Source organism: Phacochoerus africanus, chromosome 6 (assembly GCF_016906955.1).
Source record: "Phacochoerus africanus isolate WHEZ1 chromosome 6, ROS_Pafr_v1, whole genome shotgun sequence".
Taxonomy (NCBI): Eukaryota; Metazoa; Chordata; class Mammalia; order Artiodactyla; family Suidae; genus Phacochoerus; species Phacochoerus africanus.
Genome location: NC_062549.1, coordinates 38,033,367 through 38,058,064, shown reverse-complemented (window position 1 = coordinate 38,058,064; position 24,698 = coordinate 38,033,367). Strand labels below are relative to the sequence as shown.

The window sequence follows — 24,698 nt, the reverse complement described above, 5'->3', positions numbered from 1 at the left end:
TATTAACTTACTATCAATACCTTTCAGAAATAGACTACTGGCCACTAATTCTTTTTTTAATGATATATTTTAAAATATCATAACCAGTGCCATATTTTTAAATAAGCAGTATTTGTTTCTTAGGGGACATATCATTTACATTCAGTAATTTCCCCAATGACTTGCATATAATAGCAGAACTCAGTGAGCAGCTGGTGCTTCCACAAAATTGACAGAAACATACAATAGGAAATATCAAGTATTCATATCACTTTATCACTGCATTCCAAATTGCTTTCATATAAAAAGATTTATGATTGTGTATCTTATGTTCTTAAAACAAATATATCTAAGAGCTAATTTGTCTTTGAAAATAATTTATTTTCCTCATCCTTTTTTTCTCTTACTCCTTAACAGCAAATAGACACTTTTATACTTACCAAAAAGAAAATAAACCCACTTGTATAAACTCAGGAATATTATGAAATTATTTTAAGAAATTAGCTTCCTTCCAAAATACACAATTTAGAAGACTGCTTGAAGTACAATGAAATAAAAATACTAATTTTAATATCTTGTTTATATACATATATTTCTTCTGTCCTTTTAGTGCTGCACTCGCAGCATATGGAGGTTCCCAGGTAGGGGTCCAATCCGAACTGTGGCTGCTGGCCTACACCATAGTCACGGCAATGCAGGATCTGAGCCGAGTCTGCGACCTACATCATAGCTCATGGCAATGCCAGATCCTCACTCAGTGGAGTGAGGCCAGAGATCGAACCTGTGTCCTCATGGATGCTAGCCCAGATTTGTTTCTGCTGAGCCACGATGGGAACTCCAACATGCAGTTTATATTACCAAAATTCCTGATACAAAAGAAATTCTGGGACACAGGACTGTCAAGTCAGGGCAGTAAAAAAAGCAAGCACTTCCACTGCCTACCCTGACAACCCACACCAAATATTTATGACATGTTGACTTAAGCATTGCTTTGGAAATACTTCATGTACCAGTGTGCACCTTATTATTTGTAAATGCAGATACGTTCTGTGTTGATGATAACTTTGTAGCATGGCACTATTTTAAGTAATAAGGGTTAAAGTCAGGTAAAACCCATTATAAAGCAATTTTATATATATATATTTACTGATTAAATACTTATAAGTACTTACTGTGTGCCAGGCAGTATGCTAAGATAATGCCTTTGTCTTTAAGAAATATATAGGTTAGTAGAGAAATTAGAAAGTAGACAGACGAATACAATGAGATAAATATTCTCATAGAGCTAAACACAGGATGCCTTGGGAGTGACGCCTTGGAGAACACCATGAAAGGTTCCCTCTTTCTAGAGGAATCAGTGGCTGAAACGACTCCTGGAAGATAAGGAGTTCATCAGGCAAGTGGAGTAAGAAGCAGTCTAGGCAGAAGCAGCAACCTATTTTCCTCTTTAAACAAATTTTGAGCACTCTCTCTTTTGCCTAAGGTTTAACCACTGAATGCAGAAAGTCTGCTGACTGCCTAGCTGCCCGAGCTCTTCCTTGAGGTAAAAACCTACATATCCGACTGCCTGCTGCAGTTGACCTCGGTGACCTGCGACACTGAAAATTAAACAAGTTCTAAAGTGATCTCATCCTACTCAGAAAGTTGCCTTGGAAAGTACTGCTGGAGAACACTGCAGCCAGAGTATAAGAGGAGGAGAGAGACTATGATGAAGTGAGGAAACAAAGGCTCTGATGATCCTCCCAAGAAGTATGGTTATAAATAATCTGCTGTTGATTTTTTTTCCATATTTTTTGTAGTGCTCAAAATATAAGTACACTTTTACACCAAGGAGAAAGGCCTGAGGAGAAAGCAATAATGTGACTGACTGAAAAGGCCTGCACAGACACAATTAATTGTCTAGGAAATTTCAAAGAATCAACAAAAAAAATCCTGGAACTGATAAGTGAGTATAGCAGTCACAGGATATAAGGACAATGTAAATATTCATTTGTTTTTTAACAATAAATAACTGGAATTTGGAATTTTAAAAAATCTTTAAGGCACCAAAAAAAGAAAAGAAAAAGAAATACTTAAGTCGAACAAAGTATGTTTAGAATCTGTGTGCACTGATGAATAAAAACAAAGATCTAACTAAACTCAGAGACGATTTACGTTCATGGATTAAAGGACTCAAAATATGGTTAAGATATCATTTCTTCTCAACTTAATGTATAGATTCAATTCAACCTCAATAAAAATTCTAGCAAGCTAATGTGCAACTGTCAACAAAATGATTCTAAAGATTATATGAAAGGGCAAAAAAGGCTGAGAAAAGCCAACATAATAATGAATAGGAAAAATAAGGTTTGAAGATTCACAGTATCCAATTTTAAAACGTCTTTAAAACTACAGTAATCAAGGCAGATTACAAAAGAATAGACACATATATCAGTGATATATCGATGGAACAGAATAGAGAACCTAGCAACAAACTCACAAATATAGTCAACTGATCTTTGAAAAAGGCACAAAAGCAACTCAATAGAAAAAGGAAAATCTTTTAAGCAAAAGATCCTAGAAGAACTGGATGTCATATAGGAAAAAACAAAAGAACCTAGACAGAACTCACAGCTTTCACAAAAATTAACTCAAAATAGGTCCTAGACCTTAATATAACATGCAAACCCAAAAAACTTCTGGAAGAAATCATAGGAGAAAAATCTGTTACTTTGACTTGGTGGTGAGTAAATAATAAATAATAAAACCCCAAAAGCAAGATCCATGGGGAAAAAAATAGGTTATATTAAAACAAAAGTTTTACTTTGAAAGACACCATTAAGATAATGGAGAGACAAGTCACAGACTGAGAAAACATTCGCAAACCACATATCTTATTTTAAAAGACTTGTGTCCAAAATACACTAACAAACCTCAAAAATCAACAATAAGAAAACAAACAAAACAATTCAAAAATGGGGAAAAATATTCACCAGACACCTTGTTAATGAAGATACAGAATGGGCAAATAAAAATATAAAAATATGCCCAACATCTTTGTCATTAGGAATTACAAGTTAAACCAATAATGAGATACCACTAAAAACTTGTTAGAATGTCTAAAACGGAAAAATAAAAAGACCTGACAATACTAAGTGCCAGTGAACATGCTTAGTAACAGAAACTCTCATTCATTGCTGGTGGAAATGCAAAATAGTGTAAATACTGGAAGAGAGTTTGGCAGTTTCTTACAAAGCTAAACATAAGATCTACCATTTACAGTCCTAGGTATTTATGCAACTGATTTGAAAATTTACATCCATACAAAAGTTGGCATGAAAATGTTTACAGTCACTTTAGCCATAATTGCTAAAAACCAGAAGTGACCAAGATGTCCTTTGGTAGGTGAATGAATAAACAAATGGTGGCACATTCATGCAAAGGACTACTATTTAGTGAAAAAATGAGGTATTAAGCCATGAAAAGACATGAATGAAATAGGAATGAATCTTAAATGCATATTGTTAAGTGAAAGAAGCCAGTCTGAAAAGGCTAACATGCTTTTCTGATTCCAATTACTTGGCATGGAAAAGGCAGAACAATAGATGGTGAACAGATAAGCAACTGCAGAGGGTTCAGGGGTAGAGGGAGAGTTCGATTGGTGTAGCATGGGGATTTGGGGGGGGTTAAAATATTCTGCAGAATAATGCAATGGTAAATATGTGACACCAAGCATTTGTCCAAACTCATAAAAGTTTACACCATAAAGAGCGAACCCTGGGAGTTCCCTTGCGGCACAACATGTTATAGATCCAGCACTGTCACTGCAGCGGCTTGGGTGGCTGTTGTGGCAGGGGTTTGATTCCTGGCTCAGGAGTTTCCACATGCCATGGGTGCAGCCAAAAAAAAAAGAGAGAGAGTGAATGTTAAAAATCATTTAGGTCGCCAGGAGATCCCAGGATGGAATGCAGAATGTGACCCACACAAAAACATCTAACTGTATTACAAATGTATGAAAGAACTTCACCGAGGGAGGTGGGGAGAAAAGGTGCTAACCTAAGTGACCCTGGAAGTGAGTAGAGTCTACAAGACTTAAAACAAAAAGCACTGTGTTTTAGTTGATAGAGTGGTTTCCTGAAACCATTATATGTGTATAGAGGAATTGAAACATTCAGCAAATAGGCGGTGGATGGAGGGAGCCAGGTTTCTCACTGTTGCAGTGGGATGTTATAAATAAGCAATGGGAATCAGACAGAATGACCCATGTGGTAACGGATTAGAGTCAGAGATCAGTATGAACTCATGTTTAGCTTCACATAGATACAGATGGATACACACACACATACACACACTTACACATATAGGTATATATACTATATACTACTGACACACGTTAGTGCATACACATACACCTCCTTGCTTTGTCTGCTAAGACAGGACTATAAAGTGACAATACCTCACAGTAGCAACAAGTACACCTACAGTCATTTCTTGGTTTCTAATACCATTCTCCAATAAAAGGAACTAGTTTCCTAGGAGTTGATCTGTCCCCAGTTCCTGCCACAGAGCTTCTAAAACCCTTATAATTTCCTGAGTGATAGGTGTGGGAGGAGCATGTTTTGTTATTCACAATAAGTTCCTTTCATCCATATTCTGGTTTATGCTAATAAGGTGATTCCTGGAGAATGAGGGGCTGGTTGCCAGAGGAACCAACCATGTGATTAGGGGGCTGGGACTTTTAGGCCTGCACCTAGGACTTCCAGGAAGGAGAAATAAGTTAGGAATTGATTTAATCACCAATCAATAGTAATTTAATCAATCATATCTATGTGATGGAAACTCCATACAACTCTAAAATAAGACCTCCAAGGTTGGTAAATACATGAAGATGCTAGGAGAGTGGCACACCTGGAGAAGGCATGGAAGTTCATCTCTTCCATTCGGCTGTTCCCAAGTTGCATCCAATACTGGAAATAGTAAGCAAAGTGTTTTCCTGAGTTCTGCAAGCTGTTCTAGAAAATTAATGAACCCAAGGAGGAGATCGTGGAACCCCTGATTTACAGCCAGTTGGTCAGACCTGTGATAGGCATCTGAAGCAGGGGAGGGATTAGGCAGTTATTTATGAGACTGAGTCCTTAACCTGTAGGGTCTGTGCTAATAACTCCAGGCAGTTATGTCAGAATGAATTAAATTGTCAGACACCCATTTGGAATTATTTGGTGTGGAAAAATTCACACATTTGATGTCAGAAGTGTTATAAGCAGAGAAAATGGGTTTCTCCTTTAATACTCTTGATATTAATGTGATGAGATAAGCCTTCACTTCGTGGTCCTTCTCTCCAAAATCAATGACCTCAGTGTCATCATAAGAAAAAATATCAAACCAATCCCAATTGAGGGACACTCTACAAAATACCTAACCAGCATTACTCAAAGTTCTCAAGGTCACCAACAGCAAAGGACAATTTGAGAAACTGTGACATCAAGAGGAGGTTAAAGAGATATGATGACTAAATGTAACATGGTGTTCTGGATGGGTTCTGAAACTGAAAAAGGAACTAGGTAAAAACTAAGTAAATCTGGATAGAGTATAGACTTTAGTTAAAAATTTTATCAATATTGACTCATTAATTGTGACAAATGTACCATAATAACCCAAGATGCTAACAGTAAGGGAAACTGGATGTGGAGTATATAGAAACTCTGTACTATTTCACAATTCTTCCATAAATCTAAAAGCATTAAAAAATTAAAAGCTACTTTAGAAAAAGAAAATGGAGGAAATTCTTCACTTTTTTATTTGAATAAATATTCACTAGATAAATATTCATTACAAAGCCCAGCACTAGAATCTACAGGTCAATGGTTCTCGTCCACATTTGAATCAGTGAAGGAGCTTTTAAAAATTCTGATTCCTGGGCTTCAGCATCCATCAATTAAATCAGAAATTTCCCAGAGTAAAAACCAAGCATTACTGTTTTTATTCCCCCCTCAAAGGTAGACAGGTTGTTCAAATGCATGAAGAGAGAGATCAAGTGTTCTAGCCATTTGCTGAATAGTCTACACATTATATTAAACATTACAAGTCTCAAGGAATCATTTTTCCAGTAGAGATAACTAAAATATACATACTTTAAGTGATTCATATATATAATTTTTTGTATTGACAAGAACAGGACCCTGCATTCCACTATTTCACCAGAAAACCTTTTGGAATCCAGAATATGATATTTAGAAAATATTTAGCAAATTTTAGCATTTATATGCTTTTTTAAAAAAAAGCTCTAAAGCACCACCTCCTATTTTTAAAAAGGCATCCTTTATTGGATAAGATTTTTCTTATCCAATATGACAAAAACAATTCACATAACTTTGCTTTATACCCTACTGTGAATGCCCCTTGGTAAAAACAAAATGTTGTATTTGTAGAAAGTTATACTGGATAGAAAGAGCAAATTTGTTAACAGATACTCTCTAAAAAGTAGACAAAAAACTTTTAATCAACTCACACTAAAGATTTGGGAATATCTTCCAATGACATCCAGAAAACAAATTCTTATTATGTAAAACAGTTGACCCATCTCAGCACTAAATTTATATCACATGCTCAGAAATGCCAAAAAAAGATCTTTTTCATTTTAGTAACACTTAAGCTAGCAAAAACTCTTTGCTATTGGGATTAACCTGTTGCAGAAATCTCTGTTTGCAATTTGCTTAATTTTAAAAATCTGTACCATTACCTTAGCACCGATCAAAACATGTCAATTTGTCAAGATATATTCTCATCAGACAAGCTTTTTCTGTAATAGGTATAAAAATCAAATTCATAAGGCACTATTTCCAATCATGTCCCATACCTTTCTTGAATAAAAAATATTTAAAGAGGTTTATTTATAATAGTTACCTAGGGCACAGGTAAATAGCACTAAATTTTTTTTCAACAATGTATCTTTGGTTATCTCACATAGTGTTTCCTTTTCAAAAGTCACATTGAGAGTTGATAGATATGTCAATTTAATTTTAGGTAAAAACTTTTTCTCTATAGTAAGCTGAACTACATAGAAGTAAATTAAGTTTGGAAAAATTACAAGTTGATATCGGTATAACCCATAAATTCTCTGAAAGTTGCACCCACTCAAAATGAAAAATGATAGAAGCAGGATCTACAATGGGTTAAAGTATTAATACTGAATATCAAATATAAATATCTCATAATGCAGTAAGTAAATCAATAAGGTGAATCTCACAGCTTTAGAATTTTGAAATCAGAGAATTTGATCTATATTATTTCAACATTTAACATTATGAAATTTTTCAATGGTCCAGTGCCAAACTGGCTCTCTGTCATACTGCAGCCCAGTCACTGGAAAAGGACCAATCCAGGGTCGAGATAAAGACAGCTAACATAAAGGCCATCAAAGAATACAGGCCTCGGTACTCCTACACTAAAAATAAATGTACAAGTAAAACTTGGCAATGCAGATCTCCCATGATGCTGAAAACATCATTCATCTTTGAAATAATCAAATATGAGAGAAAAGGAATGGAGGGAAAAGAAAAATCTCAAATGAAAACAACTAATATATCAAAATATCCATCCAAAAATTTCTGCCACATCCTAAAAGGTAGCCAGTACCATAAACAGCAGGTATTGGCCAAATGAATCCACTGAACTGGAGCAAATTCCAAGAAAGAACCAGCCAAGTTTCATGGGCCAAAGGTAACTAAGATGAGCTACAAATGAATACAAGGAGAGGCTACAGAGCAACAATCTTAACCACACAGATAACAGATGTTAAGGCAAGCACAAAATCAATCAAATAATGGCTCATTACTCTAGAATTTTCCTCATATGGTTGGAGGGCCCAAGATTATACTTTTGTTCTATCATTTAAAGAAAATTATTTTACAAAAGACAACAGTGATACAGAAAAAGAGAAATACTCATTTTACTTTTTTTAAAAACTGAAATATAGTTGATTTGCAATATTGTGTTAGTTTCAGGTATACATTTAATTCTATTTTCATCAACTACTACATTGGTATAATTTGCCTTAAACTGCTTCAATTTTCTTGTAATGTTATTATCTTTTAGAAGTTTCTACTTCCCTTTCTACATCATTTTGATTTACAAATTGTCCAGAAAAAAACTGGAATTGTACAAAAAATTTTCTTTGAATTGTGATAATTTATGAATATTTAAGCAGTTTTTTAATCATTATAAGATATGAGGTGTTACACATTTATTTATAAAGATATATTAGATATCATCACATTAAAAACTCACTATTTAAAATTATGACATCAGAACACACAGAAATGACAAATGGCAGTAGTTTTCATTAAAATGATGGATCGAGCACATATATGGGTTTATGTTTATTCCACTCAAACCTCTAAAAGTACAGTTTTTACTGTATAAGATTGCAATAAAGTTAGAGAAAAAGATAAATTCTTAAAGACAAAGAACATGAGGGGGAGACAAACAGGAAATGTCAAAAAAAAACTAGAAGCTAGAAAGCAGATAAATATATAAGTAGTAGCTAACACAGCAGACCAAAGTAATTCAAAACTTAAGCTTGTAAGGAGAGAACTCACAAGAGGCAAGCAAATTCAGGCCCAAGAGCAGTGGGTCCTTACATCTTTTACAGTAAGGTTCACAAGTCACCTAGCTCTACTCTTACACAAAGTTTCCAGGAGGCAATTTTAGTGTTTCTCTCAAATACGTCATTAGACCATTGAGGAAAACCCATAAAGTTAAAAGTTACAGATCAAAACAAACACAAAGGAAACAGAGACAAGGAAGAGAAAAAAAGAAAACTCAAAGTGATAATGATAACAACAGTGAGGAAGAGAAAGATTCTTGGATATTAAATACTTGCTATGAAAAAAAAAAGAAGAGTTAGAAGATAAACATGGAGAAGAAAGAAAAGAAAAAAAGAGAAAAAAACATGAAAAGGTCAGAGAGAAATCTAAGAGGTTTAACAAGCAAATAAAAGGAAAGTGAGAGAGAGAGGGAGATGGGGGATAAGGGAGGAAGAAAGAAGGAGGGAAGGACAGAGAGGGGAGGTAGAAAGAGGAGGAGAGAGAAAAGAGAGGAAATTATTAAGAAATAGCAAATATGGAGTTCCCATCATGGCTCTGCAGTTTAACAAATCTGACTAGCATCCACGAGGATGCAGGTCAGGTTTGATCCCTGGCCTTGCTCCATGGGTTAAGGATCAGGCATTGCTGTGGTGCAGGCCAGCAGCTGCAGCTCTGATTTGACTCCTAGCCTGGGAATCTCCATATGCCACAGGTGTGGCCTTAAAAAAAAAAAAAAAAAAAAAAAAGCAAAGACATAATAGCAAGTATAAAATTACACAAAACTGAAGGCCACTTTCAGATTGAAAGAGACAAAAATCACTCACTCTACACAATTAATATAAAAAGATCTACACCAAGGTACATTCCATGAAAGTTTTACATAGCAAGGAGAAAGTGAAGTTCTATAAAACTCTATAAAATATTCAAAGGATTAGGTATGTAAATGTCACCTGTATTCTCATCACCCTTACTATTGAGTTAAGAAATAGAGCAAGACCTTCAAAATTTCCAGGCAACATTATTTTCAATCCAGAATTTTATACCCAGAATTTAATACTCAATCAAGAAACAATAAAGACAGAATAAAGACACAGTCAGATATACATATCTGGAAAAAAACCAGCTATTGTCTAGAATATACCAGGAGATATGCAAGTAAAACAAGAGAGACAAGATTTAGGAAACAGGGGATCCATTACAGAACAGAGAAAGAGGAAATTTCCAGGATGATGTTGAAGGGGGTGCTCTGCAGAGGACAGCTGCTCTAGACTCTAGAATTTAATAGTTCAGATTAGAGGAAGACAGAGGGCTAGAGAAAGAATGAGTCAAGAAAAAAGTATGACACTAATAAAGCATTTGTGTTTGAACTCACACAGAGGTCTTTATAGCTTCTGCATAGAGTATGGGAATGCAGCATTTGAGAACAAATTGGTGATAGGTACACAGAATAATTAACAGCAACAAACAACAGTAAATAACAAAAGCTGTGACAATTACTCGTTCCAGAAATCACAAAAATGAAAATATGTAATAATACTATATTATGATGTTTACATAGTCATAAATATCCAAACACCAGACAGGGATTTTTTTTTTAGAATTAAGCATTAATTACATGGGAAAAGTGAGAAATAAGTAATTCATTCTTTTAAAGAATTTCAGTTTACAACAATAATTTTATCTCAAATACAAACATTTCTTTCTAAATCTAATTTACTTTTCAAGAAGTAAAGGATGAGAATCAATTTAAAAAATCTCTTCACTGGTTTTCTTCAAATATATATTTTAGAAGCTTTAAAGTAGGCTTATAAAAATCCCCACCAATTCTTCAAAACACACATAGCCATTTAAAATTTGTTTTAAAATATTTAAAAAGAAATTTTCAAAATATTAGTTCAAGTCTGATCAGTGATGTTATTTTGGTGGCCCTTAGAATAGAAAAACCATCATCAGCACCAAAAACTAACACCAACGCCCTTAGAATAGAAAAACCATCATCAGCACCAAAAACTAACACCAAGGAAATATCAAAAACAAAAAAAAAAAAAAAAACCAAAACAATAACAAAAACAAAAAGCCTGGCCAAAATATTCTAATAATAAAATATATACATATTATAATATACATAAGAGTAGTACTGGTAATATAAGTAGTAGCATTAATAAAAATGAAGCTAAACTTAATTGAGCATATTATATGAGATAAACTGTTTTAAGTGTGAAGATACTTTTATTACATTTCCATATTTTATTTATATTATTTATTATTTTATCACATCCCATAACAACTCTATGAGGTATGATCTATCACTGTCCCCTTGGTAAAAAAGTATGACACTAATAAAGCATTTGTGTTTGAATACACACAGAGGTCTTTATAGCTTCTGCAAAGAGTATGGGAATGCAGTATTTGAGAACAAATTAGTGATAGGTACATAGAATAATTAACAGCAATAAACAACAGTAACAAAAGCTGTGACAATTATTTGTTCCAGAAGTCACAAAAATAAAAATATGTAATAATAATATATTATGATGTTTACATAGTCATAACTATCTAAACTTGGCCAATGACAATTATTTGCAAACAGAAGCAGGACTTTTAGTCCAAGCAGTCTGTCCAGCTCTTAGATAAATTCTCCCTGGCCCCACCACCGCCCATTTAACCAGTTAGGTACATTAGAAGCCTTTGGACTGACTTGGGATAATTCTGATGTTGCGCTATTCTTTACCAGTTTATTTGAAGTTCCTTTATTAAACAGGGGTAGAGGAAGATGGAAGGTTCTGAGAATGCTCACCTGGAGGCTAGATTACCATCTGTAGCGGTGGGGATTTTTCCAAGCACCCTGACATTTCTCCCCACACCCATGCTGAGAACTACTGCTTCAGTGAATCACATTAAAAGGGGATATGTACTCCCGCAGACATTAAGGACCACAGCCTGCCAAGTTTAGAGTTCAGACCACAAAGAAATCATCATAAAGTCTTCATTTCTTTCCCAAAGACAGAAGCTCTAAAACATGGTCTAAAGCCACTTAATAGGCAAAACCTTTTTCTTTGAACCATGACTAAATTAACATTAAATAAAATGACACTTTTCTTTAGATGAAGTGAAAACAAAAGGCCCATGACATGCATAAAAGTCAAAAGCTCTCAAGCAAGCCTAACATCCAGAAGTGTCTCACTCATTGCTCAAGGTTTTAATAACATTCTCCTACATCTGTTCAGCTTCTTGTATTTCACTTAAATTAACACTGTGATCAACATGGGAAATGTGATCAACAGTGGCAAAGCAATTCTTGTAAACTCCTTATCAATCTTTTAATCTACTTTAAAAATAACCGCTTGTCAATGGTGCATTCTATGTCTTATCTTATAAATTCAATTTACTAACACCATTCATTCCACTTTTAAATAATCATCCAATGTACCACGCATGGAATGCCTACCTTGTTATTTTACTTAAAAATAGAAAGCACTAACTTTTACTTTGTAATATTTAAACATAAGTGCCTACATAATATTTTAATAAGCCATACCAGATAACTTAAAACTAGTCTTTCAAAAATCACTAATTACAGTTTAAACTACAAAGGAATGAATAGTTTATTATATAATTTATAAATTACCAGACAGAATGCATGCTCATACCTTGAATGCTACAGATATGTAAGTACAATCTGAATGAGAAGAAAAAGTCCTGTATGTCTACAATTTATATAGACAATCTATGTCCAACTTTGTGCAGACTTGTTCAGAAATGAATGCATATTGTATGAAAATGTTTTACTTTAATGAAAAATAAGAGTATCACTTCAATGTCAATTAGGCTGTGAATATTAGGAGACATGTAGCTCTATGAGAATTTAGCTATTTTACTTTAAAACTGTATATGTAATCCAATTTTAAGCCAATTGCAGGAGAATCCCAAAGGGATGAGCAGGATAAAGACAAACTCTAAAATTTTGAGCCTTCAGTGTAAATAAAAGTTTCTGAGAGAACATGGCTACTGATTTTAAAATTTGGTTAAAAGGAGTAGTCGTGCAAAAATATACTCCTACTGTAGAAGGAATTCAGATCTACCCTATATATCCTGTTCTTATAAATTGTATGGGTATGTGTGTGTACATTTGTTTATATTCAGAGCAAGATGGAAACTACTGCCCGAGAACATAATCTAAAGCAAGGCATGTGAATACTTCTCAAAGTGTGACTCTGCCAAGACTTAATTTTTTCTTATAATTTCAATTAAGGAGTTCCCGTCGTGGCGCAGTGGTTAACGAATCCGACTAGGAACCATGAGGTTGCGGGTTCGGTCCCTGCCCTTGCTCAGTGGGTTAACGATCTGGCGTTGCCGTGAGCTGTGGTGTAGGTTGCAGACGTAGCTTGGATCCTGCGTTGCTGTGGCTCTGGCGTAGGCCGGTGGCTATAGCTCCGATTCGACCCCTAGCCTGGGAACCTCCATATGCCAAGGGAGTGGCCCAAGAAATAGCAAAAAGACAAAAAAAAAAATTTTCAATTAAAACAACAAAAAACAACATAGTAGTTTCACTCAGAAACACCAGCTTGGTTAGTTATTTGAAAACTAAGAAATCATAAAACCCTGATTTGACTTTTTAAATCTATCCACAATATTCTGACAGTCTTTCTTTCAAAAGGTTGAACATAATACTCCACACCCTGAATGTGCTGGAAGCACTCAAGAGACTATTAGTAACATCCTGAAAAGCAATAAACTTTTAGCTCTTATATTTTGGTCACTGATTCATCTAATTTGATCTTATATTACAAGGTCATTGTGGAGTTCCTGTTGTGGCTCAATGGTGAGTAATTCGACTAGTATCCACAAGAACACAGGTTCAATCCCTGGCCCTGCTCAGTAGGTTAAGCATCTGGTGTTGCTGTGAGCTGTGGTGTAGGTCCCAGAAGCAGCTTAGACCTGGCATTGCTGTGGCTGTGGTATAGGCCCACAGTTGTAGCTCTGATTTGACCCCTAGCCTGAGAACTTCCAAATGCTGAAGGTGCCCCCCACCCAAAAAAATTATTGTATACAACAAAAGGCAAAGATCCAATTTCACTCTTTTACATGTGGCTATCCCAGTACCATCTATTAAAGGGACTGCTCTTTTTCCACTGAATGGTTTCCACACTTGTGTTGAAAATTAATTGTCCACAGATGTATGGGTTTATTTCTGGACTCTCAATTCTATTCCATTGATCTATATGTCAATGTTTATGCCAGTACCACATTGATTTAATTACTGTAGCATTGTATTATGTTCTAAAAACATAATACAGAAAGTGAATCCTCCAATTTTGTTATTTTTCCAGTATTGTTTTAGCTCTTGGTACCCCTTCTTCCATATGAAGACTGGCTTTTCTGTTTTGAGCAAGAAAAAAAAAAAAAAGACCATTGGGGTTTTGATGTGGATTGCAGGAGTCACTTTGGGAAGTACTGCCATTTAAATAATATTAAGTCTTCCAATCCATGAACATGGGATGTCTTTTCATTGATTTAGGTATTCTTTAATTTCTTTCAGCAATGTGTTGTATTTTTCATTGTATAATTCTTTCACCTCCATGGCTAAATATATTCTTGAGTATTCTATTCTCTTGGATGCTATTGTAAATGATATTGTTTTCTTAAGTTCCTTTTTGCATTGTTCATTGCTGGCACATAAAAACATAATTGATTTTTGTATGTTGATCTTGTACCTCACCACTTTGCTAAACTTGTTTATGAACTCTAGAAGATTTAGATGTTTTTGATAGACATCATCCAGGAAGCTACTCCAGTTTAAGGAGACCAAAACAAAGGCAAACCCCCATGCCAGTCCCTCAGGGAACTGCCACATAGTACAAAATGCAGAAGCACCATTTTTTGAGAATAAGGTTCTTACTCCTTTTCCCTGCCTGCCGCCAACCTCCACCACTGTTCCCATGGCTGCCACTGAGCTAAAAAATTGGGGATGGCAGGCATGTGAAGCAAAAATGCCACAACACTTTCTTACCAAAACTTAACAGCCTTTCTTCATTAAGCTGCAAGTTTTTAAAATTAGATTCTAGGCTTTTCAAAAAGTTGATTTGTCCATTTCTGTCAGCTTAATAGTTGCTTCTGTGGAGCCACTTAATTTTAGATCTCCTACTCCACCATTCTCCATAACCAATAGCTTCTTTTAATAAATAGAATGTGGCAGAATTGACAGTGTGCAACTCCTGAGACTATGTATAAAAGGCATTGAAATGTCTTCCTTGTTCTCTCTCTTGGATCACTCACTCCAAGAGAAGTTAGCTGCTAGACCATGAAGACTCTCAAATAATCCTATGGGAGTCCCAGATGGCAAGGAGTTGTGGTAGTCTGCCAAAGCCATATGAGTGAGCTGCCTGGGAACTGCAGTCCTTGTCAAGCCTTCAGACGGCTGCAGCTCTGACCAATACTTAAACTATAACCTTAGGAGAGATTCTGTGCCAAAATCATCCAACTATGCCACTCCTGAAATACTGATCTCCAGATACATGAGATAATAAATGTGTGTTATTTTAAACTGCTAAGTTTTAAGGGCATATGATATTTAAAGATGAGGCCCTGGAGTTCCTGTCGTGGCGCAGTGGTTAACGAATCCGACTAGGAACCATGAGGTGGCGGGTTCGGTCCCTGCCCTTGCTCAGTGGGTTAACCATCCAGCGTTGCCGTGAGCTGTGGTGTAGGTTGCAGACACAGCTCGGACGGATCCCGAGTTGCTGTGGCTCTGGCATAGGCCGGTGGCTATGGCTCCGATTCGACCCCTAGCCTGGGAACCTCCATATGCTGTGGGAGCGGCCCAAGAAATAGCAAAAAGACATAAATAAATAAATAAATAAATAAATAAATAAATAAATAAATAAATAAATAAATAAAGATGAGGCCCAAACGATGAGAGTCTAGTCATTCAATGAGTTCTAAGGAAGAATGTTTCAAGCAGTGGGAATGGCAAAGGCAAAGGCTCTGCATATGGAAAGATTATTGACATGTTAAAAAAAATAAAAAAACTAAAAGAAGATCAATGTGATTGGAGCTCAGTGAAGAATAGGAAAATAGTGAAACAGGGAAATAGTGAAGAAAGAGATCATCAAAGTGGAAGAAAGTAACCAAAGTTAACTAGTTTTAAAGACCTTGCTGTATAAACTAGTAAAAACTGCTAAGTTCTGGGGTGATCAATGGTTCCCTATCCATCAAAAATGGCAACCGGCCTATAGTTAAGTATAAGAAGATAAGAGCAAAGTAAAAACAGTCACCAGTCCAATGACAGCTTATTAAAGGCAGTTTAAGCCAACATTCACGAGAAACTTACACAAGGTAAAGGAAAGCCAATAGGCACCACCCCAGAAGGGAAAAGACTAGACTTCTTTCAGAACGTAATCTTATCAAAAATTATATAACAGATAAGCCAATGTTGTTTATTTTTAGAAGTACTAATAAATATTTGGTTGAAAAGTGAGCATAAAGTCTTAATGAAGGAGCATAGTAATTTAAAAGTAAACAACCAAGTTTTATTCTTGGTTCCTCACCGACTTTGTGAACCCTCTTTTTTTTTTTTTTTTTTTTGTCTTTTGTTGTTGTTGTTGTTGCTATTTCTTGGGCCGCTCCTGCGGCATATGGAGGTTCCCAGGCTAGGGGTCGAATCGGAGCTGTAGCCACCGGCCTACGTCAGAGCCACAGCAACGCGGGATCCGAGCTGTGTCTGCAACCTACACCACAGCTCATGGCAACACTGAATCCCCCTTAACCCACTGAGCAAGGCCAGGGACCGAACCCGCAACCTCATGGTTCCTAGTCGGATTCGTTAACCACTGCGCCATGACGGGAACTCCTGAACCCTCTTAATCTAATTTCACTCAACTGCAAAACGGGATTCTAATATATACATATTTAACCTTACTTTTTTTTAAAGATCAAATGAAATAATATGATTAAAGTGCTTTTGAAACTACAAAAAAAACTAAAAAAAAATAATTTATAAATGTTAATCATTTGTAGAGAGAAATAAAAAATTAACTCCATCTATTATCACACAGGAATACAAAGTGGGAACTAAAACACTTTGAGAGCAAGAACCAAGGTCTTTACATCATCCCATATAATTTATTAAAAAAACACCTTCATGAGGATGCTATTTAAAATTATGAATGGGGCATTCACTAGCAAAAAAAAAAATTATATCTAGAATATAAGCTTAAAGCCTCTCTCTCACCAAATTCAATGAAAATGAAATATATTTTGAGATTTAATGAATAAATATACCTCACCTGTACAATAAAACAGAAACTGCTATTGATATATTTAAAGAAAAAAAGCCCAAAATTATAGGGAAACGACACAGAAGAAAAAAGTCAACTATTTTAGGGTAATTACAAACCGAATTTTCTTCCTCTTCTTCCAGTTCTCGCTGCTGTTCTTCATGTCTTTTAGCTTTGATCTCCATGGCGTCTGTGATCAGGTCTCTTAAAATTGATACAGGTTTTGCATTCTTGATAAAAGGATGCTAGAAAAGTAAAAATCAATGGTATAAATTCAAATGGTTTCTGTGAATTATATTTTAAAAACATTAAAACAACACATAAATAACAACTAGGATCACAGGCTTCAATGACTGGTCTTTTATCCAGAATTAAATGTACAGGTTAAGGAGCTCCCACTGTGGCACAGTGGAAATGAATCCAACTAGTATCCAGATTTAAATGTATAGGTTAAGGAGCTCCCACTGTGGCACAGTGGAAATGAATCCAACTAGTATCCATGAGGATGTGGCTTCAATCCCTGGCTTCATTCAGTGGGTCGGGGATCCAGCATTGCCACAGGCTGTGGTGTAGGTCACAGACGCAGTTTGGATCCTGTTTACTGTGGCTGTGGGGTAGGCCGGCAGCTATGGCTCGGATTTGACCCCTAGCCTGGGAACTTTGATATGACATGGGTGCTGCCCTAAAAAGAAAAAAAATGTATAGGTTGAGAACAAAGACTAACTTCAGCTGTTTTATAAATAAACATTTTACTTTTAGGTTTACTTGCTTTTACAAAAACCATAAAGTACACACACGAAAGTGTAATTCTGTTACTAAAACTACATTACCCCTTGTAATATCTTTGTATGATAATAGATGGTAAGTGGACTTATTGTGGTGATCATTTTGAAATGTATAGAAATATCAAATCACCATGTTACATAACAGGAACTAACATAGTGCTATACGTCAATTATATTTCAAAACCAAACAAGGTCATAGAAAAAGAAATGAGATTTTTGATTATGAGATGTGGGAGCTGGGGGAAGCGGGAGCTAGATGAAGGCAGTCAAAAGGTACAAACTTCCACTTTATGGAAGTAAATAAGTACTAGGGATGTAATATATAGCATGATAAATATAATTAACACTGTTGTATGTTTATATGAAAGCTGTTAAGAGAGTAAATCCTAAGAGTTCTCATCACAAGAAACAAACAAATATACATTACCCTTAAAGATATAACTGTCCAAAGGAACTACAGATTAGGTGGTAAAAAAAATTTTTAATTAAAAAAATAGATTGATGATTATATTACATATAAAAATAAAATTAGGAGTTCCCGCCGTGGCTTTGTGGAAACAAATCTGACTAGGATCCATGAGGATGAGGTTTGATCCCCTGCCTCACTCAGTGGGTTCAGGATCTGGCATTGCCATGAGCTGTGATGTAGGTTGCAGACATGGCTCAGATCCTGCGTTACTGTGGCTGTGGCGTAGTTTAGCGGCTACAGCTCCAATTTGACCCCTACCTGGAAACCTCCATATGCTGTGGGTGCGGCCCTAAAAAGACAAAAAAAAAAATTGTGGTTATTAGTTACAAATTTTAATTAATCTTAACAAGCTAACAGCCAGAACCAGGGATCAAAAAAAAATAAAGGACAACTATTCTGTTATTTCTTTTACATATTTTTTATTTTATTATTCCTTTAATAATGTAATCATTTCCAATGGAGAAGTAAAAAATAGTAATAAAAGAAAAATACTTTTCATAAAATAAGTTACTGCTTCATTTCTTTCTTTTTTTTTTTTTTGTCTTTTTGCCTTTTCTAGGGCCACTCCCACAGCATATGGAGGTTCCCAGGGTAGGAGTCGAATCGGAGCTGTAGCCGCTGGCCTAAGCCACAGCCACAGCAATGCCAGATCCAAGCTGCACCTGTGACCTACACCACAGCTCATGGTGACGCTGGATCCTTAACCCACTGAGCAAGGCCAGGGATCGAACCTGCGACCTCATGGTTCTTAGTTGGATTCGTTAACCACTGCGCCATGACGGGAACTCCCAGTACTGCTTCATTTGTATACTATATATAAGATACCTTTTCTCCTTTTTTTATTCCATCCTGATTTAGCTAAAATATCTGAGTTTGCTACAGTTCTGATAACAGAAGGAAAACCAGTAGAAAATACCGAGGTGTTTGATGACTTTTTAATTAAGAGAGAGGGGCATATAAGAAAGTAGAAGGAAAGGCTAAGTATAATTTGGAATAGACAACCTTATTTTGAGGTAGCAATATGGCATCAAAATGTAATTTTCATAATTATATGTCAGTAGATAGAGTCAGGTAAAAGCCATCTGAGATATTTTAATAAGGATCAATACAACACAATAATATTCTTAAGATTAAAAAAAAATTTAGGGAGTTCCCATTGTGGCTCAGTGGTAATGAACCTGAATGGTATCCATGAGGATGCAAGTTCAATCCCTAGCCTCGCTCAGTGGGTTAAGGATCTGGCGTTGCCATGAGCGGGTGGTGTAGGTCCCAGACTCGGCTCAGATCTGGCATTGCTGTGGCTGAAGCGTAGGTGGGCAGCTGCAGCTCTGATTCGACCCCTAGCCTGGGAACTTTCATATGCCACAAATGCAGCCCTAAAAAAAAGCAAACAAACAAACAAACAAAAAAAACCTCAGTTCTAAAGAAGAAACTACAGTCATTTGGAAGAGGCTTTAAAATGGTGAACATATCATTTGGGAAAACCATGAGTAAGAATTTTACCAGATTACAGAAATTCTAGGATTGCTACCCAAGAACCAATAAATTCCTTCATAGCAGTTATAGACTGATCACCAGATAAATTAAGACCTATCAATATATCTATAGTTGAGACTCCTAGTCATCCACCAAAACAACTGTGGCTGGACTTATGGTTGCCCAGCTAGATCCTACATTTCCCAGCCTTCCCTGCAGCTGGTTATGATTATGTAACTAAGTTCTCGCCAATGAAATGTGAGTGCCTGTGTTGTGTTACACTGTGAGCCTGCACTCTTCCATTATTTCCTCTCTTTCTACTACACTGGGAAGCAGACAAAGACAATGCCCTACGGGATGGTGGAGAGGAGGAAGGAAGAAATCCCAGTCCTACTTGGAAAAATTCTGAGAAACACTGGTGGAAAGGTCACAAAAATTAATAATTATTGAAGATAGGTTCTTTGCCCTTAAGTAACTTATTACCTAGAATAAGGAATAAAAGACAAACACACAGGAAAATTTACAATGTGACATACAAGTTACACTCATGATGATTTTAGCAAAGCCCAAAGGATTAAGAGATTTAAAAGCAAAAGAACAGGGGAGGTAATCTCAGATGCCTCACACAAAAGAAATAGACCATTTTAGGGAGAAGGAAAAGTGCAAACAATATGAACAAACACACAAAGAGGGGAGATATGTTAGAGCACTGCAGGAAGATCTGTCTAGCTGAAGCAGAAACACTGCTCAGAGAAGTGGTGTCCTGTGAGTTTAGACACAGGTAACAGTGGGATAAGAAGCATAAATACTTAGGATGAGATACCTGAATTTCACCTGACAGCCACTCTAATTACATAAACAAGAGAACAGCATAAGGAAAAGAATGTCTGTGATAGCATAATCTTGTTTTGTCTTTTTGCCTTTTCTAAGGCTGCTCTTGTGGCATATGGAGGGTCCCAGGCTAGGGGTCTAATTGGAGCTGTAGCTGCTGTCCTACGCCACAGCAACAGCACTGTGGGATTCGAGCCACGTCTGTGACCTACACGGCAATGCCAGATCCTTAATCCATTGAGCAACGCCAGGGATTGAACCCACAACCTCATGGTTCCTAGTTGGATTGTTAACCACTGAGACACAATGGGAACTCCTGAGATAGCATAATCTTACAGTAGACTTTAGAAATGAAATAAGATGGGGTGAAACTATAATAGTACAAGAGCAAATTGTTAAAAACCTGAGTTAAAAAATAGCTGCCACGATTATCATGAAATACTGAATCTGATGGGAAGAACTCAAGGATTTAGTAACTATATATTAACAGAAGTGAAAGAAGACTAATAACAGGGCAAAAACTGGGAACCAAGAGAACCATATCTCTTTCAAAAAATCTCAAATTGTATTATACCTAACCTTTTCAGGAAAAATTATGAGCCAATCCTCCAAGCTACAGTTTTATATTTAAGAAATGCCAAAGTATATATCCAGTCCACTGCAAACTTATTTCCATGCAGTTCATTGTGAACTGACTAGACAATGTTATGCTACCATTAGTCTATGGAGTTTAATGTTCCTAATCTCAAAATCTTGGTATGTCTTACTTCATTTGCACTCATGTTTTCCCTACATAACTGCTACAGGCATCATTTTGACCAGCAAAGAGGAACTGGCTAATAAAGATAAAAGGGTGCTTAGAGAACAAGGCCATATTATTTGAGCATAAGTGATAATCAGAAGAGTTTTATCAGATACAATGGCAGATTTTGAAAGACTATTTTAAAGGCTTTTTAAAAGTAGCAGATGGTAAAATTTAAAAATGCAAAGTATGGGAATGTAAACTGGTACAGCCACTATGGAGAACAGTTTGGAGATACCTTAGAAATCTATACATAGAACTTCCATATGACCCCGCAATCCCGCAATCCCACTCTTGGGCATCTATCCGGACAAAACTCTACTTAAAAGAGACACGTGCACCCGCATGTTCATTGCAGCACTATTCACAATAGCCAGGACATGGAAACAACCCAAATGTCCATCAACACATGATTGGATTCGGAAGATGTGGTATATATAACCAATGGAATACTACTCAGCCATAAAAAAGAATGACATAATGCCATTTGCAGCAACATGGATGGAGCTAGAGAACCTCATACTGAGTGAAATGAGCCAGGAAGACAAAGACAAATACCATATGATATCACTTATAACTGGAATCTAATATCCAGCACAAATGAACATCTCCTCAGAAAAGAAAATCATGGACTTGGAGAAGAGACTTGTGGCTGCCTGATGGGAGGGGGAGGGAGTGGGAGGGATCGGGAGCTTGGGCTTATCAGACACAACTTAGAAGAGATTTACAAGGAGATCCTGCTGAATAGCATTGAGAACTTTGTCTAGATACTCATGTTGCAACAGAAGAAAGGCTGGGGGAAAAATGTAATTGTAATGTATACATGTAAGGATAACCTGACCCCCTTGCTGTACAGTGGGAAAATAAAAAAATAATAATAAAAAATAAATAAATAAAAAATAAAAATAAAAAAAATAAATAAAAATGCAAAGTAACATAAAAAAGAAGACAACAACAACAAAAACCAAAGAAAACAAGATGACAAAATAAAACATGACACTGTGACTGAATGTTATAAGCCAATGTAAATGGGCTGAATTTCCATTTATTAAACAGTATTTTAATTAAGTACTAAAAGATATTCAGTTCATAAGATAAATTCAATTACATGCTTTATCTATGAGATATACTCAGTAAAATAAATTCAAATTATATTTCTATAGGGGCATACTAAAAAGGATTTGGATTACAACTCAAAGATAGGCAATGAAATATCAGTCACACATAAAATGATATCAAGAATAACATGATCAAAAAAAGGAGAATTGAAAGCAAATACAGTAAATGAAGAGTCATATAATACTAATAAGGGACATAATGTAAAGATATGACAGTTATAAATTTGATATCAGTAGAGCATTATATGTAACAAAAATAGAGTCATAAGAAGTTAACCTAAATAAATAAGAATAGGAAATATTACTACTCTTTTTCAGTCATGGAGAAATAAAACAGACAAAAAAATAATATTAAAGGGACCTGAATAATCAAATTGAGCTAATGGAAAAAAAGTCAATAAATAGAAGTTATACTTTTTTGTTAAAAAAGCTAGAGAAGCATTTGGTACCAGCATAAGAATGTAAAGAACAACAAAACAGAAATATAATGCCCAGAAATAGAATATAACATACAAAATAACCTAGCATATTATAAAGACCACAATTGCAATGAAAAAAAAAGCAATTATTGCCTGCAGTTTTTTGGGAGGTGGTGGTGAGGAGAATCCAACCAGATCATTACCTCAGAAACATCAAAATAATTTCCAGATAGATTATAAAGTTAAAAGTCAAAAAAATGGAAATATAAAAGAACTAGAGGGTAATATAGCAGAATACTGATATGTTCAATCAAATGCCAGAAAACAAAAGAAAAAAACTATAAACTAAAAATTTAATATTAATGTCAGACAAGAGGGTAATTACATGCAGAATTTTTTAAAAAGTCAATAAATGCACCAAAATTCTAAAAGGCAATTATTTCTCTATTTCTAAATGTATCTGAAGTAAAATCTAACCTAAAAGAGGGCAAGAATTCTTAAGCCACCTAACTTAATGACAAGGCAGAGAATACCCCAAATCAATCTATCACATTCTTGGTCATACATTTTAAAAGTAAGGATGCCTGAAAACTTACTCTTTTAAAACCTGAAATATTTTCTCTTAAATTTTGTTCATGTTCTGAATTGTTAATTTCTGAACTGAAAGAATTCAAATAAATAATATATTCAAAAAAGCTGAGAAAATGAAAATTTAGAGACTTCTGCTTCTGGACAGATTGAGTAGTCATACTTATCCCTTTACCTGCCCAATAATGTACAGCTAAAACCCTGGACATCATATATAAAACAAAGAAGACTAAAAGGTCTTCTTTTATAAGAAGACTAAAAGGTGGAGAGAAGGTGGCAGACCAGCTAAGGAGCACAAGACCCGAGAAAAGACATAGCTGTGAGTTCCATGGGACTTCTTTTCATCTCATTTATTCCAGACTGGTTACTGGAGAAGTCAGCAATCCAAAAACCAATGGACACAAACTAAAAAAGCCCCTATAGAATACTGCTTACTTAAGCCAAAAGATCAGGAAAGGGATAGCTAGCCAGTGTGCCATCTTCTCTCTTAGACAACAACCATTCTACTTCACCTAAACACCACAGAGAAAGCAATGGCCACACTCCAAATAGCAAAGGCTGTAGTGGACCTAGACATCACCCTCTAGAGGCTGTCCAATCCTTGCACAAGGTGGTGTCAGAGAAGACCAAATGTTAAGCTAGAACATTCATCTACACCAGGCAGTATAAAATGTGTTCCCAAACGCCAGTGGGAATACTGGAGGAAGCCATGTTAGAGCCTGGACTTACACCGCTACCAGGCAGTAATAAAGAAACTTCATCTCCTTCACTGCTACAGTAGGATCAGAGGAGGTCTATTGGAGAATCAGAACTTTCATTACCACCCAGCTATCATGAGGCCTTCCAGTGCCAGCAGAGGCCACTGAGGGAACTTGGGCTCTCAACTCTGTCCAGTGGTAATAAGGAACTCCCTTCCACCCTACATGTCAAAGACGATCAAGGAGGGGACACTGTAACCTGGCAGAAACGAGATGGCATCCCTTTATTCCAATGAAGCAGTGTCAGAGGACTCCTCCTATTATAAAAAATTTAAGTAAGACCCAGAGTTTCATAATACCTAAAATGCCCAAGATTCAAATCAAAATCACTCATCATAACAAGAAGCAGAAAAATCTCAACTTAAATGGGAAAATACGGTCAATTGACACCAACGTCAAGATGACATGGATATCAGAATTATCCCACGAGCACAAATGAACCTATCTACAAAACAGAAATAGACTCACAGACATAGCAAACATACTAGTGGTTGCCACGGGGAAGGGGGAGGGAGCAGGGATGGGCTGAAAGTTTGGAGTTAGTAGATGCAAACTATTACACTTAGAATGATTGAGCAATGAGGTCCTCCTGTACAGCAGAGGGAAATGTGTCCAATCTCTTAGGATAGACCA

The 24,698-nt window shown here is 35.9% G+C and overlaps 1 protein-coding gene across 2 annotated transcripts in view; it reads right to left on the bottom strand.

The window, feature by feature from the left end:
- Positions 1 to 24,698, bottom strand: part of STK3 (serine/threonine kinase 3) — a 291,654-nt gene that overhangs the window by 93,286 nt on the left and 173,670 nt on the right. For both annotated transcript variants that reach the window (XM_047783544.1, XM_047783543.1), the window contains one exon: positions 16,939 to 17,064. In XM_047783544.1, the coding sequence (XP_047639500.1) occupies positions 16,939 to 17,064 (126 nt within the window). The remainder of the gene's footprint in view (positions 1 to 16,938; positions 17,065 to 24,698) is intronic.